Source organism: Orcinus orca, chromosome 7 (genome assembly GCF_937001465.1).
Source record: "Orcinus orca chromosome 7, mOrcOrc1.1, whole genome shotgun sequence".
Taxonomy (NCBI): Eukaryota; Metazoa; Chordata; class Mammalia; order Artiodactyla; family Delphinidae; genus Orcinus; species Orcinus orca.
In genome coordinates this window covers 51227422-51254512 of record NC_064565.1, presented here as the reverse complement: position 1 = coordinate 51254512, position 27091 = coordinate 51227422, and the positions used below count along the sequence as shown (strand labels likewise).

The window sequence follows — 27091 nt, the reverse complement described above, 5'->3', positions numbered from 1 at the left end:
AAACCATCTTATCATTTGCATTCAATCACTTCCTGTTTAACACTTTTGCAATGTTATATCTCTTTTATAAAATTTTCTAAATTGTAATGTTATTTATTTAGAAGTTTACTATTATAAGCTTCTTGAAATCACAAAGTATACCCTATTTATCACATCCTCATCCCCCAATGTGTAGTAAATTTCTTTGTATACAGTAGGTACTACTTAAACTTTAAAAAAATTGCTTTGAATGTATATGTTGGAGTATATCGATGATATAATATTCTTTTAGAACTACAAATTTATATGGCTCTGTTATTTTTTCTGTATTCTAATCAACTTCTTCACAATTTCAGAAAAGTGTGAATGCTTCAAATTATGGTTTATCACCTGATCGGCAATTTGCATATCTAGAAAGTGATTATTCAAAGGTATTGACTATTTAATTTGGGTTTATCTGATTGTATCTCCTACTAGCTCACAGATTGGTTTATAAAAGTAAGAGGAAGCAAGAGTCTATCTTTATCTCTAAATATTCAAGAAATTGATGCAATTCTAGCTGAGCCCCCAAAGCATAACAGAAACATATACAAATCATTCAGAATTTGGCATTCTTGTCTGCTTATCATCAAGTAGTAGAAACTACTTTCATCTTAAGGGAAAAACTTATTTTGGGGGCACTGATATTCATCAGAAAAAAGTTATTTGGTATCATGAATCATTAGTCAATTCTCACATATTTTAACCTTGTTGATATTTATTACTATTGAAAATGGAAAAATCAAGATATACCTTATTTAATTCACTTGCTTTTTAAGGAACGTCCATACTGTTCTCCATAGTGGCTGTTTCAATTTACATGCCCACCAACAGTGCAACAGGGTTCCCTTTTCTCCACAGTCAGTATATTTTAATATATATATATATATATATATATATATATATATATATATATAAATTAACCCTGGTAGACCAGGGGTTTAAATCTGTGTCTTCGAAAGCCTAGTGTAGGAGAATGCCACATAGCTGGACTATTAGGCCTTACTTAATTTCCCCCTCCTGAATGAAGTTGTGGATGGAAGATAATCACCTTATTTTTTCTACTTATGCTGGTAAAAGGAAAGAAGAATTTACTATCAAATTCAACTTCTAATAGTTACTCTTAGATCAAGAACCTTTTGTTTTAACTGCCATTTTTCATATTCTACTTGAGATGCAAAACTCCCTTAATACACAGAATGAAAAGTCAAGCTTGCCCCTCCCCCATTGTTCAGACAGCTGATTATTTTCCAGTGGACCAGGTCTTGGTCACCTGCAATCTTCAGAAAGATATGTTTCAATCCACTGGAGCTTCCTTGCCAAAAGTTTGAAAGCCCTTTAGGAAACAAAATCCAGAATAATACTTGCTTTATTCACTAACCACAGCACAAATAAACTTAATGAGAACCGAGCAGGTTTTTTTTCTGGAGGAATTATACGCTATATATCTCTTATTTATTTTTTCAGTCTCTACTATTTTAAAAAACTATGCTCAAAGAAAAGCAAGCATTGTGCAACAAAACTATATGTTGAATAACTTCTCTTCACCCAATTTTAAAGGGTTATTACCATAATAATTACCCAGGTGCAGGGTAATCTTTATGGGACTTGGAAATTATAGTGGTTTTACTTCAATCAAGGTAAAGCATAAGGGGAACATTTTGTAGGGTAGAGTGTGTCAGAGAAGTGCTTTTTATGTTAAGAAATGTCTTTGGATATGCTTTTTATGGAGTGAGGGTTGAATCACTGCTGAGATTAGTTCTGGAATTTGGATGAACAGCACAAAAGTCCACAGTAAAACTCTTTAAATGAGACTCATTTAGAATTGAAACATGTCTTTCCTAGTGCTTTGTGAAAATAGTCCTTTTATAATTCTGAACCTTGAATTGAGTGACCTATGATTATACGTTATTGACCTGAGCTTTTTAAGAATCATGATTTGTCTTTGCCTCTTCTTCCTGACAGCTTTGGAGATACTCTTACACAGCAACGTATCACATCTACCACCTTACAAATGGGTAAAACTTCATGTCTTTTTATTAACACTACTTAAGTCTCATATAGAGACTTTTTCACTCCAGACTCTGATTTGAGATTAAGACTGCGTTCTCTTTTTTCTGGTCTTAATTTCTTACTTCTTTACAATATATGTATACCTATACAACTTAAGAAATTCAAAGAAATATTCCTTTGGAATATTCACCTCTTTTTATTTGACTAATATCTTACATTTTTATACACTCTATAGTTTTACTTTTCCTACTTTTGAACACCAAATTATAAATATATAATTTATAAAAGTACACATATTTATAAAAGTACCACAAATGCATGGGAATGATACAAAATGTTGGGGAGAGGGGGCTCCTTCACTGGAAGGAAGCAGAAGGGAGGGAGATGCAGCATTAAATTTAAATTTAATTGATTTTAAATGAATTGTTTTTTAAAATGTAAATATCTTTTAAATTTAGATGTTAAATTGTCATCTATTATATTATTTTTTTATCTTTATGTTTAATTATTTGAAATATTTACAGCTTAAAAGAAAAAAAATTAAATGAATGAGTAGGTAGGCAAAGGACTGAGGGAGAGAATTCCTGGCAGAAAGAACAACATGTAAAGGCCCAAAAGGAAATGAAAACACGGAGTGTTGGGGAAACTCAAAAGTAGGTCAGTTGAGTTGAAATTGGAGGAGGGCATGCTTACTAGTTGGAGGTGGTGTAAGTTTAGGAAGGAGTTGAGGCCAGAAATCATGGACCAAATAATAATGAGGAAACCATTAAGAATAGTTTAGATCTCATTCTGATGACAATAGGGAATCACTGAACAGTTTTAGATGGGAAATGACATGATCAGGTTTGCACTTTAGAAAAATCTTTCTAAGTATGGACAATGAATTGGTTAAATTACTCATCTTAATGTGATATCCTATTTGCTGTTACATAAAAGTGAAAATAATTGTATGGCTTGAAGAGGCACTGAAAAATCTTATGGTCTGTTTCCCCTTTTGTCTAGTAAGAACACAAAAATTTTTTTGAACTTTATGTTTCTACTTCTTTTAAATGTCCAGAAAAGAATAACTCTGATCTTCTTAAACTGTCAAATCAAGAAATAGGAACTGCTATGTAACGTAGACTCTAAATCCATCTAATGCACTCTGAGTCTTTTTCTCTGTATCCACATTGTTACCAAATTCAAGAAGTGTTTATTGAGCACTTACTATGTGAAAAGCATATGTGGGGAGACACAAATGAGCTTGAGGCACCAACCCTATTCTCAAGAAACCTTTAGACTAGTGAAGTGGAAACCTTACTCTTTCAGTAGAATTTCCTTGTTTTTCTTTTAATCATTTTGAAATTCTCCATGTCCTACCTATGTTGAGGTTCACCAAATTAAACAGCACTCCAAAAGAAGATGACAATACTAATATTTCAGTCATGGTTTGTATAAGCTTTATGGCCTAGAATCATTTTAAATATTTAGCTTTTGTGCAGTGAATTTAATCAAACCACTATTTTGTTTGTTTTTTTCTTGCACAACCATCTAATTTGCCAGATTGGTTTTTTGTCAGGTAAATATACCCTAATTTAAGGAGTGAAGAATGACAAATTTGTTGAGATTCAAGGCAAGATGGAATATCACTCATTCCAAGTCTTCTATGTGCCTCCAAAAGGTTTATAAAAAATCTACCATAGAGAAAATGAAGATAGTTCTGATTTCAAGCAAGGGAAGGATTACTGAGGAGATGACAGCCTTTGTAAAGCACGCTCCTCCACTTTCTCTCATACTGTAAAACACAGACAATGGCAGCTGTGGTGACCTGCCTGCCATGAAGAAACTATGCACTGAGATTTTCAGCTTGGTGCTGTCTGCATGCTTGCATAGATGATTCCATGGTATATGGAAACCTAAGGCAGTGTTACAATGTCAAAGGTAACATGGACACTGGTTTGAGAGAGAACTGTAAACGAGGGATGAATGTCTTCTCTTCTGGGACGTTCTTTTGCCTGTGCCCTCGTATGTTGATCTGTTCCAGACTTCCCAGGGGCCTGGTGCTCATAAACTGCCCTCCAGCAATCAGGATTCCCACTGCAGCACCAATAGTCTCCTTCCTCCGGGGACATCACTCTTTCTCCAGTCAAAGCTGATCTGTCTAGTGCCATGTTCCCTCATTGGTCGCTAGGCCTCATACTTCATGACCTAATAAGTTAAATCAAGGTAACGTGTGCTGCACATCTTCACAGGTGTCCACAATTTAAAAGAATGGGAAAAGTAGAAATATCAAGCATATGTTTAGGTCCAGGTTGGAGAGATTTTTTTTGGAGGGGGCAGACAAGGAGTCTTCCTTCAAGCTCTTCACATTATACTTTGGAGGCAGGTCTTGTTTTGCATCTCCACAAAAGCATTCTTGATGAAACTATTCATATAGTCTTCAAGAAGATAATAGTCAAAACTTAAGCACAGCATCCTACAACTCTTTAACACTTATAAAACTCTGAACACATTCTTGCTGAAGAACTGTAGAAACTCCACAGTGCAAGTCAGTCAATTGAGGGTTTGCAGGGCGACTCTAAGCATCAAAGTGAGATTTTTGGTCAATAATATATTTGAAATTTTCCCATGGGTGGAGTGGAGGACTTTCAAGCTTAAGGCATACTGCCCAGTATATGATCTGTTTTTTCAGTTTAGCTTGAGATCAGATGTTCCTTTCCTTTTCTGATTTCAAGTCAGATCCCTGGGGAGATTGTCAAATGGCATCTTATTTTCAAAAATTTGAAATGCATATGCATTCACAGAGATGGCGGTTGTGAATGAAAATGTGGAAGAGTACATATTAAACTTCAGCACAATTATAGAATTTCAGAGCTGGAAGGCTTCAGCAACCATCTCAGCCTGGTGTGTACACATTTTACAGTCCTGAGGGTTAAAAGGCTTGAGTTTAATGAGGGGTCTTCCAAGAGCTAGTGATATGATGTTTAAAAAGTCATATCATTTCTCTAACCTCAAGTTTATTTTCTATAAGATGAGGGGGGGTTCCATTAGGTAATTTCTGGAGGTATTCCCACTTTCTCAGTCTATAATCCTTTAATCCACTCACCGCAATATAAAAGGTCAGAAGTTAAATGACCTGTAAGTAACTAGTGAAGAATTCCAACTACTACCCCATGTCCTCTGTCCCATGTTGTCACATTTTTTCCATTAGGTTTGAAGAAGCAGAAACGATGATGCTTTATGTTTATTTATTTTTTTCTTTTTATACCTGTTATTTGCATTGAACAGCAAAGTTTATTTATTTATTTTCTTTCTTTTCTTCTAGAGAGTTTATAAGAAGAAATGAGCTTCCTCGTCCAATTCAATATTTATGCTGGTCGCCTGTTGGGAGTAAATTAGTAAATGTTTAAATTATAGAAGTGTTTAATCATTCAAATAAAAGAGGAGCCATTTGATTTTGGCCTTTGTTAAATTTCCATGCCTGAAAGAAAAAAAAATACATTTATGACTATTTTAAGTGGTTAAAAACGGGAAGAGTTTTGATAAATTGAAACCCATCTGAGAATTCCGTAAAATCTCAAGCTCATGGATAGACTTCTTTAAATATCGCAGTCAAAAACTTTATCCTTATACTCAGCCAGAATGCGTTGTGCCAGAAAGCTCAGGAAAAATATGGTTTTCACAAGTTTCCCAGACTAGCTTCAGACAACATGAAATTTTGTCCAAGCTCTTATTTAAGGACTCTAAATAAAGATTAGATCTGGCTAGCTATTAATATTCAGAGATTATTTGACTTTCTGTCAATATACACAATTATTTATTTAGGTAATAAAGGCAACGAATATAATAGCAGACTTTATTCTCTATTTAATATATAGACTTTAAAATCATAATTTTTATGTTATGTTAAAAATCATAATGTTAGTATAAGTTGGTTGGGGTTTCTTGACCTATTAAAACGATATCTTAGTTGTGAGCCTTTTTGCATCTGGATTATCACTCTTTTTAAAAGTATTAGGTGAATGATTAACACAAACATGCAGGCTTTATTGTATTTCTTATGAAATTTCTCCTTGTTAACTAACTTACCACCACTTCTAGGCATATGTCTATCAAAACAATATCTATCTGAAACAAAGACCAGAAGACCCACCTTTTCAAATAACATATAATGGAAAAGAAAATAAAATATTTAATGGAATCCCAGACTGGGTTTATGAAGGTACGTGTATTCTTTTTTTACTGCTGCCGTTAGGCTTTTAATTGAAAATAATCGCACACGTTTAGTAACGTTTAGATGAGTGGTATGTTACTGAGATGAATGGTGGCATTTCTGAAAGCTGTTATCAGGTTATGAACAGGACGTGCAAATTCTGAAAGAACAAAACCTTGTTATCTGACTTGCAGAATTTATTTTCATGAGCATTATAAAGTGGTAGTAATAATTTATATTCCAAGAAGTATATGGTCCTTAGATGCTGTATTAGTACATTTTCTCGGGTTTGTTTTTTTCTTGCAAAATAAACCTTTTTTCCAAAACTAAACAACTGTCTGTATTATTTTGCAGGAAAATATTCTCGGCTCTTGGTGCTCTCATGAATTTTGTCCTCTTTCTGGGTCATGTAGTATCTAGGAATTAACTGGATTTTAAAAGGTCTTCTAGTCCTTGCCTTTATTAAAAATGTATATAACTGAATTAACTGGTTTTTAAAAAATATTCCCAGGAGAGAAAGTCAACTTTCAAGTTAATGTCACTCTGTAGTATAAGTACAGTTCTCCTTGTTTTGGCTACTTTAGATGACTGTAAAAATCAGAAGCGACCCCCAAAGGGAAAATTAATTATTGTTGAAATGTTTACTATTTATTTTAAAAATTACATTTCTGATTAATGTCAATTCCCCAGAAGACTAATTGATGTTTGATATGGGGTATGAAGTTAAACTATTCCTCTAAACCTAGATCATTTATCTTTTGATAACCAAAGCATGGCTTATGTCACATCCACATTAAATATATTATTTCAGTTAATAAATGGCTATATACAATGTACTTTGAAGTATTTATGATGATTTTAACAGTACACTGTCATAGTAATTAATATGGTAGTATTTATTTTTCAGAGGAAATGCTTGCTACAAAATATGCTCTCTGGTGGTCTCCTAATGGAAAATTTTTGGCATATGCAGAATTTAATGATACAGAGATACCAGTTATTGCCTATTCCTATTATGGCGATGAACAATATCCTAGAACAATAAATATTCCATACCCAAAGGTATGTGGAATACTTTTAGCAGATGCTTCCATTTCCCTGGTGTCAAAATGAGCAACCAATACCATGAATAGAGGTGGGATCAACAAGTTTGGAGAGCTTCTTATCCTTGTGCATTGTAAGGCAAACATTGTACTGTGCTCTATTATTTATGTGGACATCTGTTGCTTTGGACATCTGGTTGGGCTGGATGAAGTAGTCTTTGCAAAAACCATTGCAGAGTCTTTGAAAAACATATGGTCTAGATCATGGAGGAAAAACAAGCTTAACTTAATTTTAATTTTTTTCATATTTCATGCTCCAAATTCGGGTAAAGTTCTGTTTTGCAATTCCCTCTTGAATTCTCATGTAAATTCAAAGTAGAATGGGAAATTAAAATGTTGAATGTGGTGCTCCTGTCAGGTCGAAGTAAGCCTGAGTTATGGTCTTTTCTGGACATACATGGTAGGTTAAGTTTATAAGCCTAGGTTCTTCTTTGAGGGAATTAGACATGGTGTAAGCCCTCAGTTTCTCGTATAAACATTCTAGAATCCTTAGCTTACATACTTCACATGCAGTCCCATGTCTCAAGATAGTCAACCTGTATGCAAAAGAAGAATGGCCAGGTCACAGTGGAGAAACGTCGTATCCTAATTTAATTTAGACAAGAAATCTGAAAGGGAATCAAATCATAAATTCTCCGCTTGCACAAGGAGTGGAAGTGATTTTAGGATTTAGCTCTTTGTTCTTAAGTCATGATTGTTTTCCCTTGCCAAGGGGAACACTGTCATAGATGGAGCCAACGGGTCCCTATATGTGACAAAGACGGGATGGATATGCATACACACAAGTGGATTCCAAAGCAATTCAAAGGGACCATAGCGAGAGAAATAGAAATTCCAGATAGTCTAAAATTTATGTTAAAAGTCTTTTGAGAAAAGGCAATGGGTAGGAGATGAGTGTTTAGGTAAGAGACCCCTCAGAGTTGTATATAAAGTCTGAAAGCTAAGATGTTTGGAAGTGAGAGGTATGATACTTGGAATCCAAAAGATGTAAAAGAACTTGGGTCTTTAGAAGGTGGTAGAGTGCAGAAAGAGATGAAGAAATCTAGAACTGAGGAGAAACTCACATGGACAGAGAAGTCAGGACCCAAATTCTCATGTTTCTTTGAAGGCTGAAGTTGCTGAAACATCTGACACTGAACTGAGAAGTGAAACAACTTGAAAGAAGCAGAAAGTCCTACCTAAACCTCAGAGTGAAACAGGAAGGTGTGAGGAGAGCCTGGACAATTTCTTAGATAAAGCCAAATAGCATGGAGTCATTTATGGCTATATATCTAAATTTTGTGGATTTAAATTGTTTGACAATTATAAGATTCTCTTTTCTGTGGTAAAGTAACAGAACTCTAAGAAGATGTCTGGGCATGAACTATACTGTCATGTAAATCTAGGGCATATACTAGCACGTAAAGCACAAAGCAAGAACAGCGTAAATCCCATGACACTTTATTTTGAGGTGGAATTTTCCTAATTTGGGAGTATTGATAGCAGTAATAATGTAACCAGCTAGTAGACTGTCTGATAATTGTCCTAGGCCAAATTACAGGGTAAAAGCAAAAGGTATCTTTCATTATCTATTCTTTACCCTCTCTTCCCCAAATCAATCCCCCTTGGCACTCCCCTTGGCATGTGAGGAAATATTATTATGATTAATTATCCTAATAACAATTATAATGGGAAATATCTGTCTTAAAAGTCAGAAAAGAGAATATCACTTATGGAACTGCATTTTTATAGCCCAAATATTTTTCCCTATGAATCAAGGCTCCCTCATTAATCACTTAGAATATGTGTTTTCACTCTGGTTGCACAAGATTTGTAATTGCACTGCAGTGAAATTCGTGGTCATGTTATAATTAGAATGTTTTCAACAATAATATACCTAACATAGTTAGCTTATAAAAATATGCCTAAATTCCTAAACTGTCTTTAAAAAGTTGGTGATAATTAGAATTTTATGAGCTTATATATCTCCATTTTCTTCACAGGCTGGAGCTAAGAATCCCATTGTTCGGATCTTTATTGTTGATGCCACTTACCCTGAGCATGTAGGTCCCAGAGAAGCGCCAGTTCCAGCAATGATAGCCTCAAGGTATAGTCATCTCTGTTGCTTCCCACTTTTCAAACTGAATTTTAACACTGAAATTTCTTCATCAAGGTTTACATTTCTTTTCTAATGAGTTTATGATGTATATGCTACAGCAAAAATAAATAAATAAATAAAATTAGCATGCCCAGCTAAATATATAGCAAAATCAAAATTCACAAATAAGTTTCTTAAATTGATTTGAAAATATTAGCCATTTTCACACATGTAAAGATGACCATGGTGCTCAGTCTAAGTGCTACTTCTGGATGTGTGAGTGTAAGCTAGAGACAAACAGAGAGATAGTAAAATTCATATACATACTCATCCTGGCTTCTTCCAAGTCTGACCTACTTTCTCCCAGGGTTTGTAGATCATGCTTATCACATGTGTATGACAAACAGGAGAAGATGCGCCAACTCTCTCCAAATATTAGCGTTTTTCACTAGGATGCAGTCTATTTGAAACGGTCTGGTTGTAGAATTATCTGTTTTGGAATTAACTGCAGGCAGACAGGGACAGAAGCATTCTCACTTCCCCAGCATGGTGCCCTATGTACATCTTGTCTGATTAGTCCTGGTCATTCAGGTTGAAGTGGGTAAAGGGGAGGGGTCCGCAAGCCCTGCCTGGTGGCCCTCCTTACCCCTTCCCACACCCCATCTCACCGGGGCCAGTTGATTGATCACTAATAGGAAAAAAAAAACCTCATCAGAGGCGTCTGCTGGGCTTTGCCAAGATGAATCCCCTCTCAGATAATCAGAAATGGCTTTTTTAAATTATCCATTATTCCCCACCCTAATCTAGTTGATGAAAACTTGACTGAATACATCTGGTTTTTTATGTGTCATTCTCCTTAGGAGGCAACCAGAATGATAGGAAGAGATCATGTACGGAGTCATGAGGCTTGTTTAAGCATCTGTAAAATGCTAACAATACAATAGTAATAGCTAACATTTTTTGAGCACTCACTATGTAGTGAGCATAGTCTGTAAGCACTTTAAGCGTTCTCAGTAGATCTTTACAGAAAGCTTTAAAACTGGTACTATTATTATTCCCATTTTATATAGAAACAGAGCCTTGGGTATGTTAAGTAATTAGCCTAAGGTAGTATAACTAGTAGGAGATAAAGCCAGAATCTGAGCCAGAGACCCCTTCTAGCTCTGTGATTCCTTTTATATTAATGTCCAACATTCTGTGGTTCATTTATATTGCTGTTCTCTTAACTACAAGTTCACCCTCAGAGCCAAGTAACCATTGCTGCGTTTCATTGACATCCACTTTGTGCCAAGCATTGTTTGAGTTACTTTGCATACATCATCTCCATTTTATTAACCTGAATTTCAACCCCTGACCATGGTCACAGCTAAAACTCGGCTTCCAACACAAGCCTGCCTATCTTTTACCCACTTAGCTCTCTTTCAACTAGTTAAGAAGCGAAAATTTGAGTTTAGCTATGGGAAAATAGCCAGTTTAATGCTTTTTCTCCTCTAGATTGACCAGTAGCTTTGGCCTTCCGTCTTAAATTTTTTCCTGAGATATAAAAATTCCAACTGGGAGAAAACTCAAGTGTAAACTAATTCTATTAGATGAATGAACTCTCTTATAGATATTCTTTAAAAGTCAGCAGGTATATTTAAACTTTCTCTGCAGAGAAAGGAATGTTTTGCCTTCCTTATCTATGGAATAAATATTTCAGATAATAAAATACATCCTTTAGAAAGCACAAATTAAGAAATTATTTGAATGTGATCTTGATTTATGGTTGTGACTGTCTGTTTTGATTTGTTTGCAGTGATTATTATTTCAGTTGGCTTACATGGGTTACTGATGAGCGAATCTGTTTGCAGTGGCTGAAAAGAATCCAGAATGTTTCAGTCTTATCTATATGTGATTTCAGGGAAGACTGGAAGACATGGAGCTGTCCAAAGGTAAGTTGTATTAAAACCATAGAGGTGTGTTTCTGAAGATGAAAGTACAAGAGTGGTGACTTATTTATAGCTAACATTTTATATTATAAGGCAGAATTACTGCACTCAACTCCCAATTGCAAAAAAACCTCTCTATTCAAAGTTTCATTCTTTTTATTAAATAAATAAGATACCTTTTGTTTTCTTGAAAGACTTTAGCATTGAAACTGAATAGAGAAAAAGACTAAATGAAACAATGTAATACTGGGAAAATCAGTAGGATGGAAATTTCCATTAGGATGGAAATCCATCCTTTTAAGATTATAAGATTGGCAGTCAAAAAAAGCAAAATAATGAAGATGAAAAGATAAGATGGGTCCATTAAGGAAATAGATGTGTTCTATTCAAAAGAATTAGCAAATGGTAACATGTTCTATTCAATGTCAAAACTGAAAAATAAAAACTCCAGAGTAAACAAATATTATCAAAGGAAAGCCAAATACTCCCATTTGAAAATCAAATGTAGATAACTAAGAATGACATGAAACAGATCAAATTATCTTGCTATCCTGTTATCTTAGAAGAGTGCTCAATACTGTGCTAATTTTAGGGAGAAAAAACTTAAAAACTAGGCACGGATTTATTGTTGAGTTTTAATTGTTTTTATTGCTCAAATCCAAACATAATCTGTTGAATTAATGAGTCAGAAAACTACTTCACCAATAGAAAATCTTCAAAATAAGCCTGTTCATAAGTACTCATATTAGAGACTAAGAAACACAAAATGTTTTCTTTAAATAGGACATTTTATGGGTACATTTCATGAGACATCTAATTATGAAGAAATGTTTCATTAAACCAAATATAGAATAAACCTATTTTATAAAGTAAGAAAAAAAGCACAAAGCAATCAAAGTAAAACACTAAATTCCATCTAGAAATTAGGACATTATGTTTTGCAAGAAAAAAGTCATATGAATCTGTTTGGAAGTATATCAGGACTATAATAGTCAACATTACTCAGGCTAAAAATATTTTTAAATCACTACTGTGTCTATAAGAAGCTTGACTAATTTTGATGGAATATGTTAGAGCTGATTTTTATCTTATTTATAGTTTGATATACAAAGCAGAAAGATTTTTTTGGCTTTAATGCAGTATCATAGGCAAAAAAAAAAAAGAATAAACTTGATTGTTCTAGTTAATTAAAAGCCATCAGTCTGATTAGTCAGCTTTGGGTGAATATAACTTTAATGTTTTCATTGAATCTAGATACTAGGAATTATTGCTTTAATTTTACTAGTTTAAAACTATAAGATTGGTCATTTAGATACAATTTTTAGCTCTTAAAACTAGGCATTTAAAACTGTGATTGCTTTGGAATTTGAAATTCTAATTTATCAAATCTGAGACAACTTAATCCAAACTGACAGAACATATAAGATGCTCATTCAATGAGATGTGGAATTCCCTGGAATATAAGCTTTAGTTTTATGGCCAAAATCAATGATTAAGTTTAGAATACCAGGTTTGAATAACCTTAGAATTTCAAAACAACCTCTGTTTCAAAATAGTCTGGTAAGTTCATGGAACATATTTTCAGATTTAAGAAAAACAGGGTTGAATTTTCCAGTAACCATACTCATGACTGGGGTGTGTGTGTGTGTGTGTGTGTGTGTGTGTGTGTGTGTGTGTGTGTGTGTGTGTGTGTGTGTGTGTGTGTGTGTGTGTGTTTTGTTTTGAAAACAAATAACATTTAAGGTTAAGTGACGGCTACACTTTATTCATGTTGGGAGTCATATCCAAAACAAAGAGGCAAAGGAAACTGACAATAATTGCTTAATATAACTATATTAATAAGATTTATTAAGAAATTTGTAGTTTGGGGGAGAAACATCATAGTATTCTTTCTTCTCTGAAAAGGGAATTAAAATTAATTTTATCTTAATAACTAGAAATAATGAATCAAAAAAGTTTTGCTTTATTAAGTCTTGTCTTAACTTGTTCTCTCTGAGACACTGGCCTATCCTTGTAAGAGAAAATCCAAACTGTGTTTTTAAAATTTATTATTCCCTTGCTGTTTTTGACAGTACTCTCTCGTGGTTCTCTTTCTACTTTACTGACTGTTCTTTTCCTTTCCAGCTCTTCCTCTTCTGACTTCTCTAGAAATCTTATTATTTTCCAAGTTAATGTATTTGCAAGATAGGCTAACTGCTATAACAGTTACAACAACAAAACCCCTCCAAAATTTCAGTGGGTTAATACAATAGGAAGTTTTTGCACATTCATGTAACCATCTAATAGTGAGTCCAGGTAAGTGGGGAATGGTGAGGGTATGGGATGGGGTCCCCTGCTTAACAGAGTCATTCAGGAACACAGGTTGATAACATTTCTGCTATCTTCATCTAGTGGCTTCTAAGGATATTCAAGGTTATTCAAACCTGGTCATCAACATTCACCGGGGCGGGGGGGGGGGGGCGGGTGGAAAAAGAATGGAGGATCATGTGAGAGGGTCTTACAGTTTAAGTGCAGAAACAGCACAGGTCACTTCTGCTCACATATCCCGGGTTAGAACTTATCACATGACCACATCCAACTGGAAGGGGGCCTGGAAAATGTAGCCTACCTGACGTCCTAGCAAAAACAGGAAATGGTTGCTAATTATCCTACAGTCTCTGTCACAACTCTATTATTCTCCTAGGTGATTTTTATCTAATACCAGAGGTTTTCAATTACCACTTGCCCTACAAGTTCATTCTGAGGATTTGAACTTTTATGTATCTCTGGCTACATCTTCTCTGCTCCACCCTCACTACCGCTACATAGATTTGGGTCTTCAGCATCCTTTTTCCAGCATTGCAGTAGCCTTCTAATGGCTCTTTGTGCTTCCCTCTATCTTACCCACTTAATCCATTCTCTGTATCATGTTCCCAATTATATTTTTTAAATTGTGATTCTGAAGTCTTTCAAAGGACTTACCTACAGGAGAAATCCAAATTTCCTAGGGTGGAATAAAATTTTCTCTACAATCTTGCTGATCCCTATACATTTTCTCATCTTCTCTTTCCCACAGTCACCCTCCTTTCAGCCATACTGAGCCACCTGTGGTTTTCTAAGCTGGCCTTGTCTCTGTGCTTTTCATTCTATCTAGAATGTTTATCCTCTAATTGTCTAGAAAAGTCTATTCATTTTTTTAGGCTTATTAAATATTTATTCAATAAATGATTGATTGTACTATGCTAAAATATATACCAAAATAAGATTCAGTGCAAATTTTAAGATTTCTAGCTGCTTCATAAGATTGAGAAAAGAAAAAATTTAACCTAAACTCCTCTGTGAAATGCCTTTTTCCCTACATGACACCAAGTGTTTGGCTTGTGCTAGGCCTCCATAGATATTGTCATAATTCCAGTCACTGCCTTATGGAAAATTTAACCAGAATTATGAATGGTTTGCAATAAGATACAGCCCTTAGATCATCCTTCTGTACGCAATGGTGTTGTTGTATTAGATTTTGAATATAGTCATCTTAAACTCAAGTGTGAAGTTAGTTGACTAGCAATAATATACTCCGACCAGGCAGCTTAACTTGTTCAAATGTCCACATTATATTTAGGGAAAACTGTCCTCCTAATACTATGCTTTATTTGATCTTTTTTTTCTTTTAGACCCAGGAACATATAGAAGAAAGCAGAACTGGATGGGCTGGTGGAGTATGATTGCTATATTTTCCTTATCTTTTAATGAAATTCTCAGCTATCAAAGGACTATTTGAAATGTATCCAAACTGGCACTACTTGCTTTTATAGAAAAATATCAAGGTAAAAAACACAAAGGTAGTGATCCCTTCAGTAATTTTGTGCCAGACAATTTTTTTTTTTTTTTTTTTTTTTTTTTTGCGGTACGCGGGCCTCTCACTGCTATGGCCTCTCCCATTGCGGAGCACAGGCTCCGGACCCGCAGGCTCAACGGCCATGGCTCACGGCTCCAGCCGCTCCGCGGCATGTGGGATCTTCCCGGACCGGGGCACAAACCCGTGTCCCCTGCATCGGCAGGCGGACTCTCAACCACTGCTCCACCAGGGAAGCCCCAGACAATTTTTAATGTGTATATATTTAGAATTCTATTAAGAATAAATCATATACCTCATGTTCCAAACTTAACTTTTTCAATCAACTCTCTGATATCCATAATTAATATTACCTCTTTAAAAATACAATAAAGGTCATTTTTCAAAAGAGAATACAATCCCTGATTTGCTTAAAATAATCTGAATAATTATTAGCCATTTGAATCCAAGGAAAATAATGACATTGGGTATCCTTGGTTTAGAGACAACCTACTGCTTATTAAATTTTATATAAATTAAATGATTAGATGTATTTCATATATATGCATATTCATTCTAGTTTTTAAGTAAAGTGGTATCAAATAGGGAAGTGTGTGTTTTGTTATGGTTTGTGATCACATATATCTGGATTTTTTTTGAATAGTTTTATTCAGAGATTTATAAGGATTTTTTGTGTAAAAATAAATCATGTTTTAGGAAAATATCAATTGTATCTTGTATCCTATATGGAGAATACAAAATAGGACAGATAATACGTGAATGCTGTGTGGATGGTCCATTTACCACACACATGTGGTTGATTTCAGCTCGCATTTGGGTGGGAAAAAAAGGCTGCTGCTTCTGAAATTTGGACACATGCAAAGAAAAAAGAAATTCTTAAGAACTAGTTTAACACATTAACCCAAGACAAGGGACGATAAAGAATTCAGAAATCAATTCTAAGATGATGTCTTGTAAAACTTTAAATTAAGATGGGATGTGAAGTGAAGTAAAAATCTTCAGATATTCAAAATTCTTTTCTGTATACTTTCCTGGATTCAGCAATTTTAGCTTACATATATTTACTTTCTGATTTCAGTTAAAGATACTTCTGTTTTATTCATTAACTAGAGAATAGTTATTACTTTATTAATTGTATAAGTAAATGTACATTACATTCTAAAATAAGGTAACAAGGATAAGTGTGTAATTCAGAAAAAAAGGAAAATCCTATTTTATTTTATTTTTAATATTTATTTATTTATTTGGCTGCACTGGGACTTAATTGTGGCACATGGGATCTTTTTCACTGCAGTAGGCGGGCTCTTAGTTGCAGCATGCAACCTGGGCCCCCTGCATTGAGAGCACAGAGTCTTAACCACTGGACCACCAGGGAAGTCTTGAAAATCCTATTTTAATTCACTCTTCAACGCTGTACTAAATAACACAGGAAGCATGAGAAGCAGTCAGTGAAAGAACAGGATTTTATAATTTTTTTGGATTCTTGGTCAATCAGAAGCTCACCTTCCAGAAAGATAATTCCTAGATCAGCATTTGAAAACTTGAGGAAAGGGAAAAAATTAATTTATGAGTTTACTGCCATTATAGAGATTTCCTGTAAAGAATGAGGGAAGAAAGAACACTTGAATATGTCCTTTAGCTGTGTTCTCCACGAAGATAGTATAACTAGAGTTTCTATAAAGTAACATGAATGATGTGATTTTACAAATAGATAACGATACCAACAACCTTATCAAAGACATGATCTAAGAATCCATACACATTTATTCTGAAAATAGTGCCACCATTCAAAACACACTGAACTATTTTAGAATGCATCTTTTGAAATCTCCTATGTATAAGCATCTTGAGGAAAACAATTGTATCTTATCAAGTTTTATAGTTTGTATAGCACCAGCCTTGCAATCTCAGCAAACAGTAGCTGGATGAATGGATGAGTGAATGAATGAATTGCCTTCTAAAGCTTTAGAATATTGTTTTAAATACCCTCAGTGGAAGCACATATGTGTCCTTTGAGGGAAGATGATGTTTCTACATTAAATCAAAAGCCATGCCAACATAAATCTAGTGAATAAGTGAAACGTGTATCTGCAACATATGATTTTGCACTAGATCATTTTAATATCTGTAGCTTTAGAATTCTATTGGGAAAATTATTTTTCTTGTGTACTAATCTCAATCTCTTCAAATGTATCCAATAGTCAGTAAACTTTCTGAATATCAGAAGAGGAACTGTCAAATTTTTTTTGAAATGATAGCTTTCAAGAGTAAGTTCACACTTCCCCAAGGCAACTGCTTTCAAGAGGTCAGTCATTAGATTTTATAAGTTCTGACACATCTTTTGAACTCATGACTTTATTTAGTTATAACTCATGTGTGGTAATATGCTGCATAGTTTCCTTTGACCTATAATCAAACCAGTGGCTTAATAAAAGTGCCCAGAAATAACCTAGAAATGTTTGTCTTTCAGACATTTGTTCAAATAATATTTATGAGGGTTTTGGATAAAGTGTACAGGCTAGTCATATTAATATAAATTTAAAGAGCAATTTTAGAGGAGTTGTTCCTTTAGTATTTATCAAAGAGATTTAAATTGAAAAAGACCTTTGGAGATCACCTATGAATTAGAAATGTGAGATTAAATGACTTGCTAAAAGTAGTTAACATGTTAGTTTCAGGCACAGAACTAGCAAGTAGTTTCTTAAGAACTTTACTTGTCACTTTCCTTTCCTCCTGCATGAGATATTGTGTCTTAATTTGGGGGAAGTACCATAACTTCTTCTTTGGTATTTGATTAGAAAAATAACAGCAACAAATTCACTTTGAATACGTATATATTTTTTACCCTGTGGAGAACAGGCAAAAAGGAAGATTTAATCAAAGAATCTAATATTTAATTACTAAAATGTGAAGAAGAAACACTGAAAACATAATGCTTAGATTGCAAAGCCACATTTAAATTATTTTAAAGTAATTAAGCAACACACCACACTTCCTTTAGGCGGTTGGCAAAATCCTTTGGCTCAGAAAAATGGATGTTCTACTTGATGCTTGAAAGTCTGTGCTTTTAACTGCATGTGGACTCAGTTTAGGCACAAGCCTTAGATAAGTAGTTCCTCAGGCTATTTACCAACTGTGGCAAGAAATTAACTGGTGGTAAATAACCTTACCTTCCAAGAAAAATATTTTAAGTGGCTTTGCACGTAAAGGTGAGGAATTTACCAGCACATCTAAGCATGATAAGGGGACCTCTGAAGAGGACTTGTTAAAATTGAGGCCCACCTAGTGACATGAGCTTATCTAGGGCTCAGGCGTGACCTGCCTTGAGAGGGACTTAACTCAGGATGCATTATGGACCTCACTCTGGCAAAGTGAAGGCGGAAATATTTCACACTCTCTTTACCTCACCCAAGTTACCTGTTCATCTAAAGCAGCTGTCTTGGATGTCTGCAATAAAAGGGGAGAAGATAACAGTCTTTGCCTAGCAAAATATTCTTCCTGTTTGCCCAATTCTAATATCTTAAAACATAACACTCTGCCCTCTTATTTTTTATTTTCAATGAAAATGAAGTTTTCAGTTTTAATCTAGAACTAAATCTTTTTTTTAGAGTTCCCTAACTAACTGCAGATGTAAAGAGAGTATTTTTTTTTACGAGGGCACCTTATAATATTTTGTGACTCCAGTTCCATTGTAGTGGTTAAGACAATGGGGAGCCAGTTTTTGTCTTTCATCTTGGGGGGGGGGGAGAGGGAGACACTGTAAAGTGGTTACTAGTAAGTAATCATTTGGCTAAGAGGGTAAAGCCTCATTCTAAGATGAAAGAGTGATTTGTCAGACCTATGCTAGTGAAATTCCATCGGCAAAACTGCAAATCAGAATTTCCTATTCCAGGGCCTCTTGGCTCTCAATCTCACTGAGTATCAATACACAAAATCCTACCAGGGCTGGTCTTATTATTAATGAAACTAATAAAGGAATCACGTAAGGAGACAGCAGTTTCTCATTATTCCATTTTACATTTTGTTAAAAACATCAATTCTATGCCAAATAGATAAGACTTAGGACACTATATTGGTTCTCTAGAGTTGCTGTAACAAATTACCACCAATTTGGCTTAAAACAACAAAAATTCATCATTCTGGAGGCTAGAAGTCCAAAGTCAAGGGGTTAGCAGGGCCATACTTTGAAGTCTCCAGGGAAGAATCCTTCCTCACCTCTTTCAGCTTCTGCTGGCCCCTGGCAATCCTTGGACTTCCTTGGCTAGAGCTCCACCAGCTCCAATCCCTGCTTCCATCTTCATATGGCCTTCTTCCCTGGGTCTCTTTGAGTCCACATCTCTTCTTATGAGGACACCAGCCATTGGATATAGGGCCCAGTCTAATCCACTATGATTGCATCTCAGTTCTTACCTTGATTACATCTGTGAAGACCCTATTTTCAGATAGGGGCATTGTCTTAGGCCATTTGAGCAGCTATAACAACATACCATAGACTGAGTGGCTTATAAACAACAGAAAATTATTTCTCACATTTCTGGAGCCTGGAAGTCTGAGATGAGTATGCCAGCATGGTCAGGTTCTGGTGAGAGCTCTCTTCTGGGTTGCAAACCATCAACTTCTTGTTGTATCCTCAATGGCGGAGAGCAGAGCGGAGAGAGCCCTCTCTCTGGTGACTCTTGTAAGTGTACTAATCCCATTCGTGAGGGCTCTACCTTATGACTTCATCTAATCCTAATTACCTCCCAAGGGCCCCACCTCCTAATACCAAATACCATCCTTTTGGGGGGTTGGGTTTCAACACATGAATTTTGGGGGCACACAAACATTCAGTCCACAACAGTTATCTTCTGAGGTTGGGTTGAAAAGAATTTAGGGGAGCACTATTTAGACCCCACCAACACCACGTCAAATAAGTTGCATTTTAATATCATGAAATTCTAATCATGACTTTTATCAAAAAGCATCAAGTATCAAATCACAGGTAGGACCATCATTAAAGAGGCCTACAGCTACTTCCTTTGCTTTCTTTTTGCTCAGAAGTGGGTCCCAGCAAGATGGTATCAGCAAAATAGGTATTTGTAGCTGAAAGATACCAGTAGTCTTTTTTGGTTTTTGTTGCTTGGGCAGTTTTAAAGAATCTGAAAGTCTTGGTTTGCTGTCATGTGGAAGCACTCCAGCTAAGAGAGCTGGTTTGGGATAACTTGTAGGAATATCTACTCTGCTCTGCTCTGAGTGATGTGGAATAGCTCTTTCCTCATGGGACACTTTCATCACATTACCATCCTTCCCCAACCCAATGACCGGGAAAAAAAGGAAACCAGCAGATGTAAAATGAGTCTCTTTTTTTAAGGGAGAAATTACTAGCTAAAATTTGGTGTGAGGACATTTGCAGGACTTTGGTTATCTGTACCTTTCAGGATGCTGAGGTGTGGCTTGCTCTGTTCAGGTCACACTAGACCTGTGGCAGGGACTCCTTAGGTCATCCAAAATTCCCAGCAGGTGGAGAGCATGGGCCCTGGGAAGAGGTCAGAGATGAGCAATGAGGTCTGCTCTGCTCCCTGAGTTCAAGGAGTAATCCTCCTGTTGGCTTGCCGTGCGTTACATTTTTCTCTCAAGTCCAGAAGTCTCTTCTTGCCATTAAAAACTGTGGCTAGCAGGTCATGATATTTTAATCTTTAAAATGTCTTTATTGTAGCATTAGCATTAGGTGCTTGGCATCAGACAAATCAAGAGTGAAAAGAGCTTCAGAAGAGTCACTTTGGCCAAAAGCCACATTTTGAGGATTGACTTGGTTAAACATCAACATTCATTTGTGATTCGTTTAACTCAATTTCAAATCACATAATCTCAGAACATAGAAATTCAATCAAACTAAACATATAAACCCACGGGTATGTAGTAGCAATTAAGTAGTAGTTGGAATATGTAAGTGCTTGTTAGAAGCACCAGAAAAGCTGTCCATCTGAAAGAATGGAATTTCAGGTGTGAGTGACGGAAGGAGGGGAAGAAAGGCATTCTGGTCCCGATAATTATAACTACACATGGTTTTAAAAGAATCTATAGTTTGGTTTGTCTTCTGAACATAACCTCTGTTCATTTCTTTCAGTTCTTTGTTTCAACACCAGTTTTCAGCTATGATGCCATTTCATACTACAAAATATTTAGCGACAAGAATGGCTACAAACATATTCACTATATCAAAGACACTGTGGTATGTTCCTTCCAAGATTTATCTCCTCAAAGATCATTCACTTGAGGTTGCTCAAATAACGCTCAGCTTCACACAACATAATGTTTGTCTTTTTATAGGAAAATGCTATTCAAATTACAAGTGGCAAGTGGGAGGCCATAAATATATTCAGAGTAACACAGGATTCACTGTAAGTATTGCATGAAGCTTGATGCACCATTCAGGTTTTAATTGGCACTGATGGACATACAAAGGATACAGCACCACTTCTTTCAGTTAAGAGCATTTTTGTTACTTATTCTATAGTTTAGTTCAGACAGCTGTGGTTTCTTTAAGATTGCATATTCTTTAATAACTAGTCAACATGATTTCCTTTTGGAAAGAAGATTTAGTAGGTGGTTATTTCTCTTCTGGCACTTGGTATATAATTACATTAAAAGTATAAAAATTTTAAAATAGTAACTGGTTCTAAAGATAGATTTCCCCCCTAGCACTTGAAGCAATAAGCAAGATTCAGAAGTCCCTGATGACAGCCCCTTGATATAGAAATGTTACTGTAGTGATTCACTGTTATATAAGTTTAAGATTATTATCTATAACAGCTATTATTTATTGAGCGATTGTTGTGTACAACGTACTGTAAAGTAGAAATGATGATCCCAGTTTTACAGATGAGAAAACTGATACTTGGAAATTTAATTAACTTGGCCAAGGCTACATAGTGGCAGAACTAGGATTTAAACCTAAAACACATTAAATCTAAGGTTCTTATTATTAACCTCAACATGGGGCTTCTTCCTTCCAGGTCTTTCCTTTTCAGTCCATCCTGCGTACTGTCTAAATAAATCTTCTTAAAATAAGCATTTATGAGCAAACATCTCTAATCAAGAATGTGCAGTTCCTTCCCCTTATTTTTAATAAAGTCCAAATCCAGGGCACTCTCTTGTAACCTGCCTGCCATTAGCTGGAGTTCTAAGAGCAAAAGAGAAGGATCATTAGTCCAACCTCACTGGATAAAAACTCTTTAGAAACCTATTGCTAATCCATGGAATTCTTTGAACTGTCGGCAAAGGAGTTTGGACATTACATGGGGCAACCATTAAACCGCGCGTGTAAGAGGAGTGACAAGATAAAAACAAATGGGACAGTTCAGAAATAATATGTTTAGGAGGTAGGGGAAAACTGAAAGCAGGAAGACCCAGGTATGGTCATAATCTAGGCCTGAGGTGACAGAGGACTGAACTAGAAAAGTGGCCATGAAACCTGGACTCCAAGGGAAAACTATACCTCCTTTTTTTTGCATCTTTGGAACTTGGCATATAGTGCCTGGCACACTACTGTCAAATGAATGAAAGGAAGAGTAGACAGACAGCGAAGAGAGAGGCTGAACAGCACTGGTGGGTCAATGGCTGTGAGGGAAAAGGAAAAGGAGAAAGAGAAAGTAGACTGTTCTAAGTGTTAGAGATAAAGACAACTGTGAAAACTTTGACATGGCAAGAAAACTGCAGGAGGCTGTTTGGAAAAGCTACTGAATAGTTTATTCACAGGTAGTTTGAGGTGATGTGGCAAAGGCAAGTATAAGTGATGTTTGGAGTCCCGTGAAGTCAGTAAAGGCATTTAGAAGGATGCTGGTTTAAAAGGTAAAATTAATACTAGAAGTAGGGTGTATTCTGTTGCTTTTTCCTTTTACTGGGGATAACAAGGTTTTTATTTCAGTGAGGATATACAAGTACCTGGGTGAATAAAAAGTTCTGAGAATTAAAAATTAGTAACCAAACCTAGGTTATTCCAAACTTTTAACACTCTAATAATAGAGCTCATCCTAAAAATAAAAATAAAAAATTAAAAGTCAGTTACTTTGTGATATTCAGATGAACTCACAGAGGAGGAAAAATTATGCCACTAAATTGGATTTCCCACTTCGTGGCTATAGTAAAACAGGTTAAAACTGGGACCCAGATACTTAAGTAACAAGTGTGTTCTCTTGTGACTTGTTCTGCTCCTGGGTAAATTCACATGGCCCTTTGTGTGGTATCCCTGGGTGGACGAGTTTCCTGATTTATAGAAAAGTTATCTACTGTCAGTGCTTCTGTAAACTAAGTTCTAAAGATGTTTGGAATCATAGACAAAATTAAATAGTATAGCATAAAAAATCAGTAGGCTGTTAATTATGGAAATGAAAGGGGTGATATTATTTTGTGTGACTCATAGTTTATTTTGTGTGACTCATAACTAATGCCTCAGAGTATAATATACATATAAGAAAAAAGAGTACTCAACATAATTTTTCTCCTATAATTTATAAACATATTTATAAGAATATTTTATGTAGCTATAAATACATTTATATATGAATTATAATTTATAAAGTCAGGGTAAGAACACAAAATTCAGAGGTATGAACAGCAGGGATTTGTGTACATAAGTGCCAATTAATTGTTTCATAAATGAACATTGGACTATATTGTTTACTGTATTAGTACTAGTATTAACAATTCTATCACCATTTAGTCATCAATGCTTATTTACTAACTTCTGAATATATTTTCAGGTTTTATTCTAGCAATGAATTTGAAGGCTACCCTGGAAGACGAAATATCTATAGGTAATTTATATCAATTTATTCTAGTATTTTTATATATTGAAATTTAAATAAAAATCTGTCAGAGTCCTCAGAATGTATAGAATATTTTTAAAAGGCTGAAATGTAATAACATTAATTTGTGAATTAAAATAAAATATTAAGACTGTTGCACACCACATCAGTATAAAAATATACACCCGCCAACGTATTAGCTGACTCAAAATGTTTGTTTTCAAAAAGAAAAATCAAGAAATTTTAATGCTGATATAAACACGGTACTAAACATTTCAACTAAATTTAGAGGTAATTGAGGAAATTCATTTTCCTACTGTGTACCAGGCATTGTATTTATTCCCATAATGTGTGCTTTCTTTTAATGTGACTTGCTTTGTCATAAACCTATTATGATTGGAAAGAATTCACCTCTGTTCCTAAATTAGTGTTTAAGTTAGTCCACTGGCCCCCATGGTGGCTGGAATGGTGCCCTTTAAAGCCCCTTCTGGATGTGGAAACAAAAACAATAGCTACCATGGGCTGGTGGTCTGCTATAGGCACATTTTTATCTGCTTTACATATGTAATTTCATTTAATCCCCACAACAACTCTATGAGGCTGGTGGTATTGTTGGAGCCAAAATTTATACTTGGGCATGCTGACCTTAACTCCTTACGTTAACTGCCTACCTAATGTTTTCCAAGGTCACACCAAAATATGAACATGAATACTACTAACTGTAGCTGAGAAAATAAGAAATTTTTCCCTCTGCTGCATTCCTCTGTTCCCTCCTTGATCATGGCTTCTCATCTGTTGAGAAGACTCCCTCTCTGATGATAGCAATGGCTCTGGCCACCTTCTAACATGCCCAAGGCAAGGTCAGGGGCAGCAGCAGAAGGAACACTGCAGTGGCCACAGGTAACCTTACTAGCCACAGCAGGACTCCAACTGTGCTTCCATCCTGGCATAATTCCACCTGGTCATCCCCAAATGAGACTCTGAGCGTTTGGGGTAAAGTCTGGGAGGCTGTTTGTTAAAGCCAGTCACCCAGAGAGTGGGCCCAAACTTGGTAGGTACAGGTTGGCTTGTGTAGGAATGTGTGGAGGGAACATTTCCAGGAAGAGCTTCCATGAGCCCAAATTTCCTGCCAAATAAAATGAAAGCCACAGGAGCTACTTAGAACCGTGTTTCTTATTTGCAATTGGCTTATTACTAATTTCCCCTTCTAGATATATGATAAGGACAGGGACCCCTGTTTTTGGTGATACTGTCAGATCTTCATTGTATCTTTTGCCGTGGGAACACAGGAAGAAAGATGGGACGTGGAAGAACTATGCATTCTCAACCACTTTGTAAAGTGTAAGAAAGTGATGGTTAGGAGAAGTGACTACTTGGCTCCCATTCGAGGTGTTAGATATTTCTCACACCGCAGGAAAACCACAGAGGGCTTCTCTCTCAAAGTCTGTGCCTATTCAGGCAAAGATGGACTGAAAATCAGACAAATCAAGATCCTGTGATTCCCCCTTTACTTTAAACGATATTGGCAACAGAAAAATAGAGTGAGTTTGATGTCAATATGTAAATTAGTCATTTTACATGGAGTAGTACATTTTGATAAATACAATCTCAAAATTTCAGCTTAGTTTTATTTTCATTTTCCTCTAGAATTAGCATTGGAAGCCATCCTCCAAGCAAGAAGTGCATTACTTGCCATCTAAGGAGAAAAAGGTGCCAATATTACACAGCAAGTTTCAGCGACTATGCCAAGTACTATGCACTCGTCTGCTACGGTAGGTAACGGACCTAATGCATCCTCTACCCTCCTCTGCCACTTTCTTTGTCCTCTTCATCACTATCTGATCAATCCTTAGCTACAGGTTACTGAGCACCTGTTATATGTGAGGAACTGATCTAGGTTATCTTATCTAATGCTTATGGGGAAAAATATAAGGAGGATAGGAAGGGATTATTATCTCCATTTTTTGCAGTTGAGGAAACAGACCTTCTGTTAAAGGTCCACACTGCTGGTAAGCGTGAGAGCCAGATGGGAGCAAGAGTCCTTTGGCTGTAAATCCCAACCTCTTACCACCAAGTGCCACAGCACCATGATGTTGTATTGCCAAAACAATATCATAAAAAGAAGTGTCCTCTGATAAAATGGTTGCTGGACTTCAGCCCCATTTACCTGCAGAAATGTCAATCTCCTATAGCCAGGGAAAGAAACCTGAGCTCTTTGCCTTGGAGGCCAGCAATTCTTTGAACTATAGCTTCAATGCAGATGGAAAATGAGCTTTTGTCACCTAGTACGTTCTTTCTAAATTTGGGAAACATGATAAGTAATTCATTCAAGTATAAAATAAACAAGTAATAAAATATACTAGACATTTCCTGGATGTTTAGGCTATATGTCCATTTAGCAAATACTTTCTATCCAGATAATTTCATTTTATGTGTAACCTTTCATCTATATCTTGGACACGTAGTAAAGTTGGGTTAGGCCATCAGTAGATCAATGAGATACATTAGGACCTTGATAGTCATCATGGGGATTAGGAAAACTGACCTGTAAAATATCTACCCCTCCATTCTCTGTCCTGACACCACCTCCCTACCCCCATTAATCCCTGAGTTTCCATGGGAGTTGAGGGGGGACAGAAAACAAAGGGTGTTATTACCAAACATATGCCACTCTCCTGTTTCTGGTATTAACTCCCCATATTCAGGTGGGCAGCTCAGAGAATAAATAGAATCTTTGACTGATTGAGATCCCTCCTCAGTTGTAGAGGACCCTGAGGTCTTCTTTACTTCCCAGATGGAAGACCACCCTGACATGCCACTTCCTCAGTCCAATCACCTGGGCCCAGAACCTCAGCCCCAGCCGTGGAAATGAGTAAGCATTTTAATCCAAACGCTCCCTTCAAGATGGCACAAGATGTTAGTTTAATACAACATTTTCACAAAAGGTTTGGTCAGTGGCATCTCTGAAAAGTCAGAAGATTGTTTTTCATGACCATATGTGCTGATTGTGGTTATGGCATTTCAAGGTATACATTAAATGTCCCTCTCAAGTTATGTGCAACATTTTTCATCCCAAGCTATGTGTTTATGCAGCATATATTGAAAGCTTACATGCCAGGCACATAGTATCATTGAACTAACT

At 35.8% G+C, this 27091-nt stretch overlaps 1 protein-coding gene across 5 annotated transcripts in view; it reads left to right on the top strand.

The window, feature by feature from the left end:
• FAP (fibroblast activation protein alpha) overlaps nt 1-27091 on the top strand; it is a 71289-nt gene that overhangs the window by 17947 nt on the left and 26251 nt on the right. For all 5 annotated transcript variants that reach the window (XR_007478571.1, XM_033412549.2, XM_033412550.2 and 2 more), the window contains exons 5-16: nt 336-410; nt 1984-2036; nt 5336-5408; nt 6112-6232; nt 7131-7285; nt 9309-9412; nt 11199-11334; nt 14982-15026; nt 21270-21374; nt 21473-21543; nt 23905-23958; nt 25597-25721. Coding sequence is in view for 4 of the 5 variants with exons in the window: in XM_033412549.2 (XP_033268440.1) it covers nt 336-410; nt 1984-2036; nt 5336-5408; nt 6112-6232; nt 7131-7285; nt 9309-9412; nt 11199-11334; nt 14982-15026; nt 21270-21374; nt 21473-21543; nt 23905-23958; nt 25597-25721 (1117 nt within the window). In the remaining variant the exon portion in view is untranslated. The remainder of the gene's footprint in view (nt 1-335; nt 411-1983; nt 2037-5335; nt 5409-6111; nt 6233-7130; nt 7286-9308; nt 9413-11198; nt 11335-14981; nt 15027-21269; nt 21375-21472; nt 21544-23904; nt 23959-25596; nt 25722-27091) is intronic.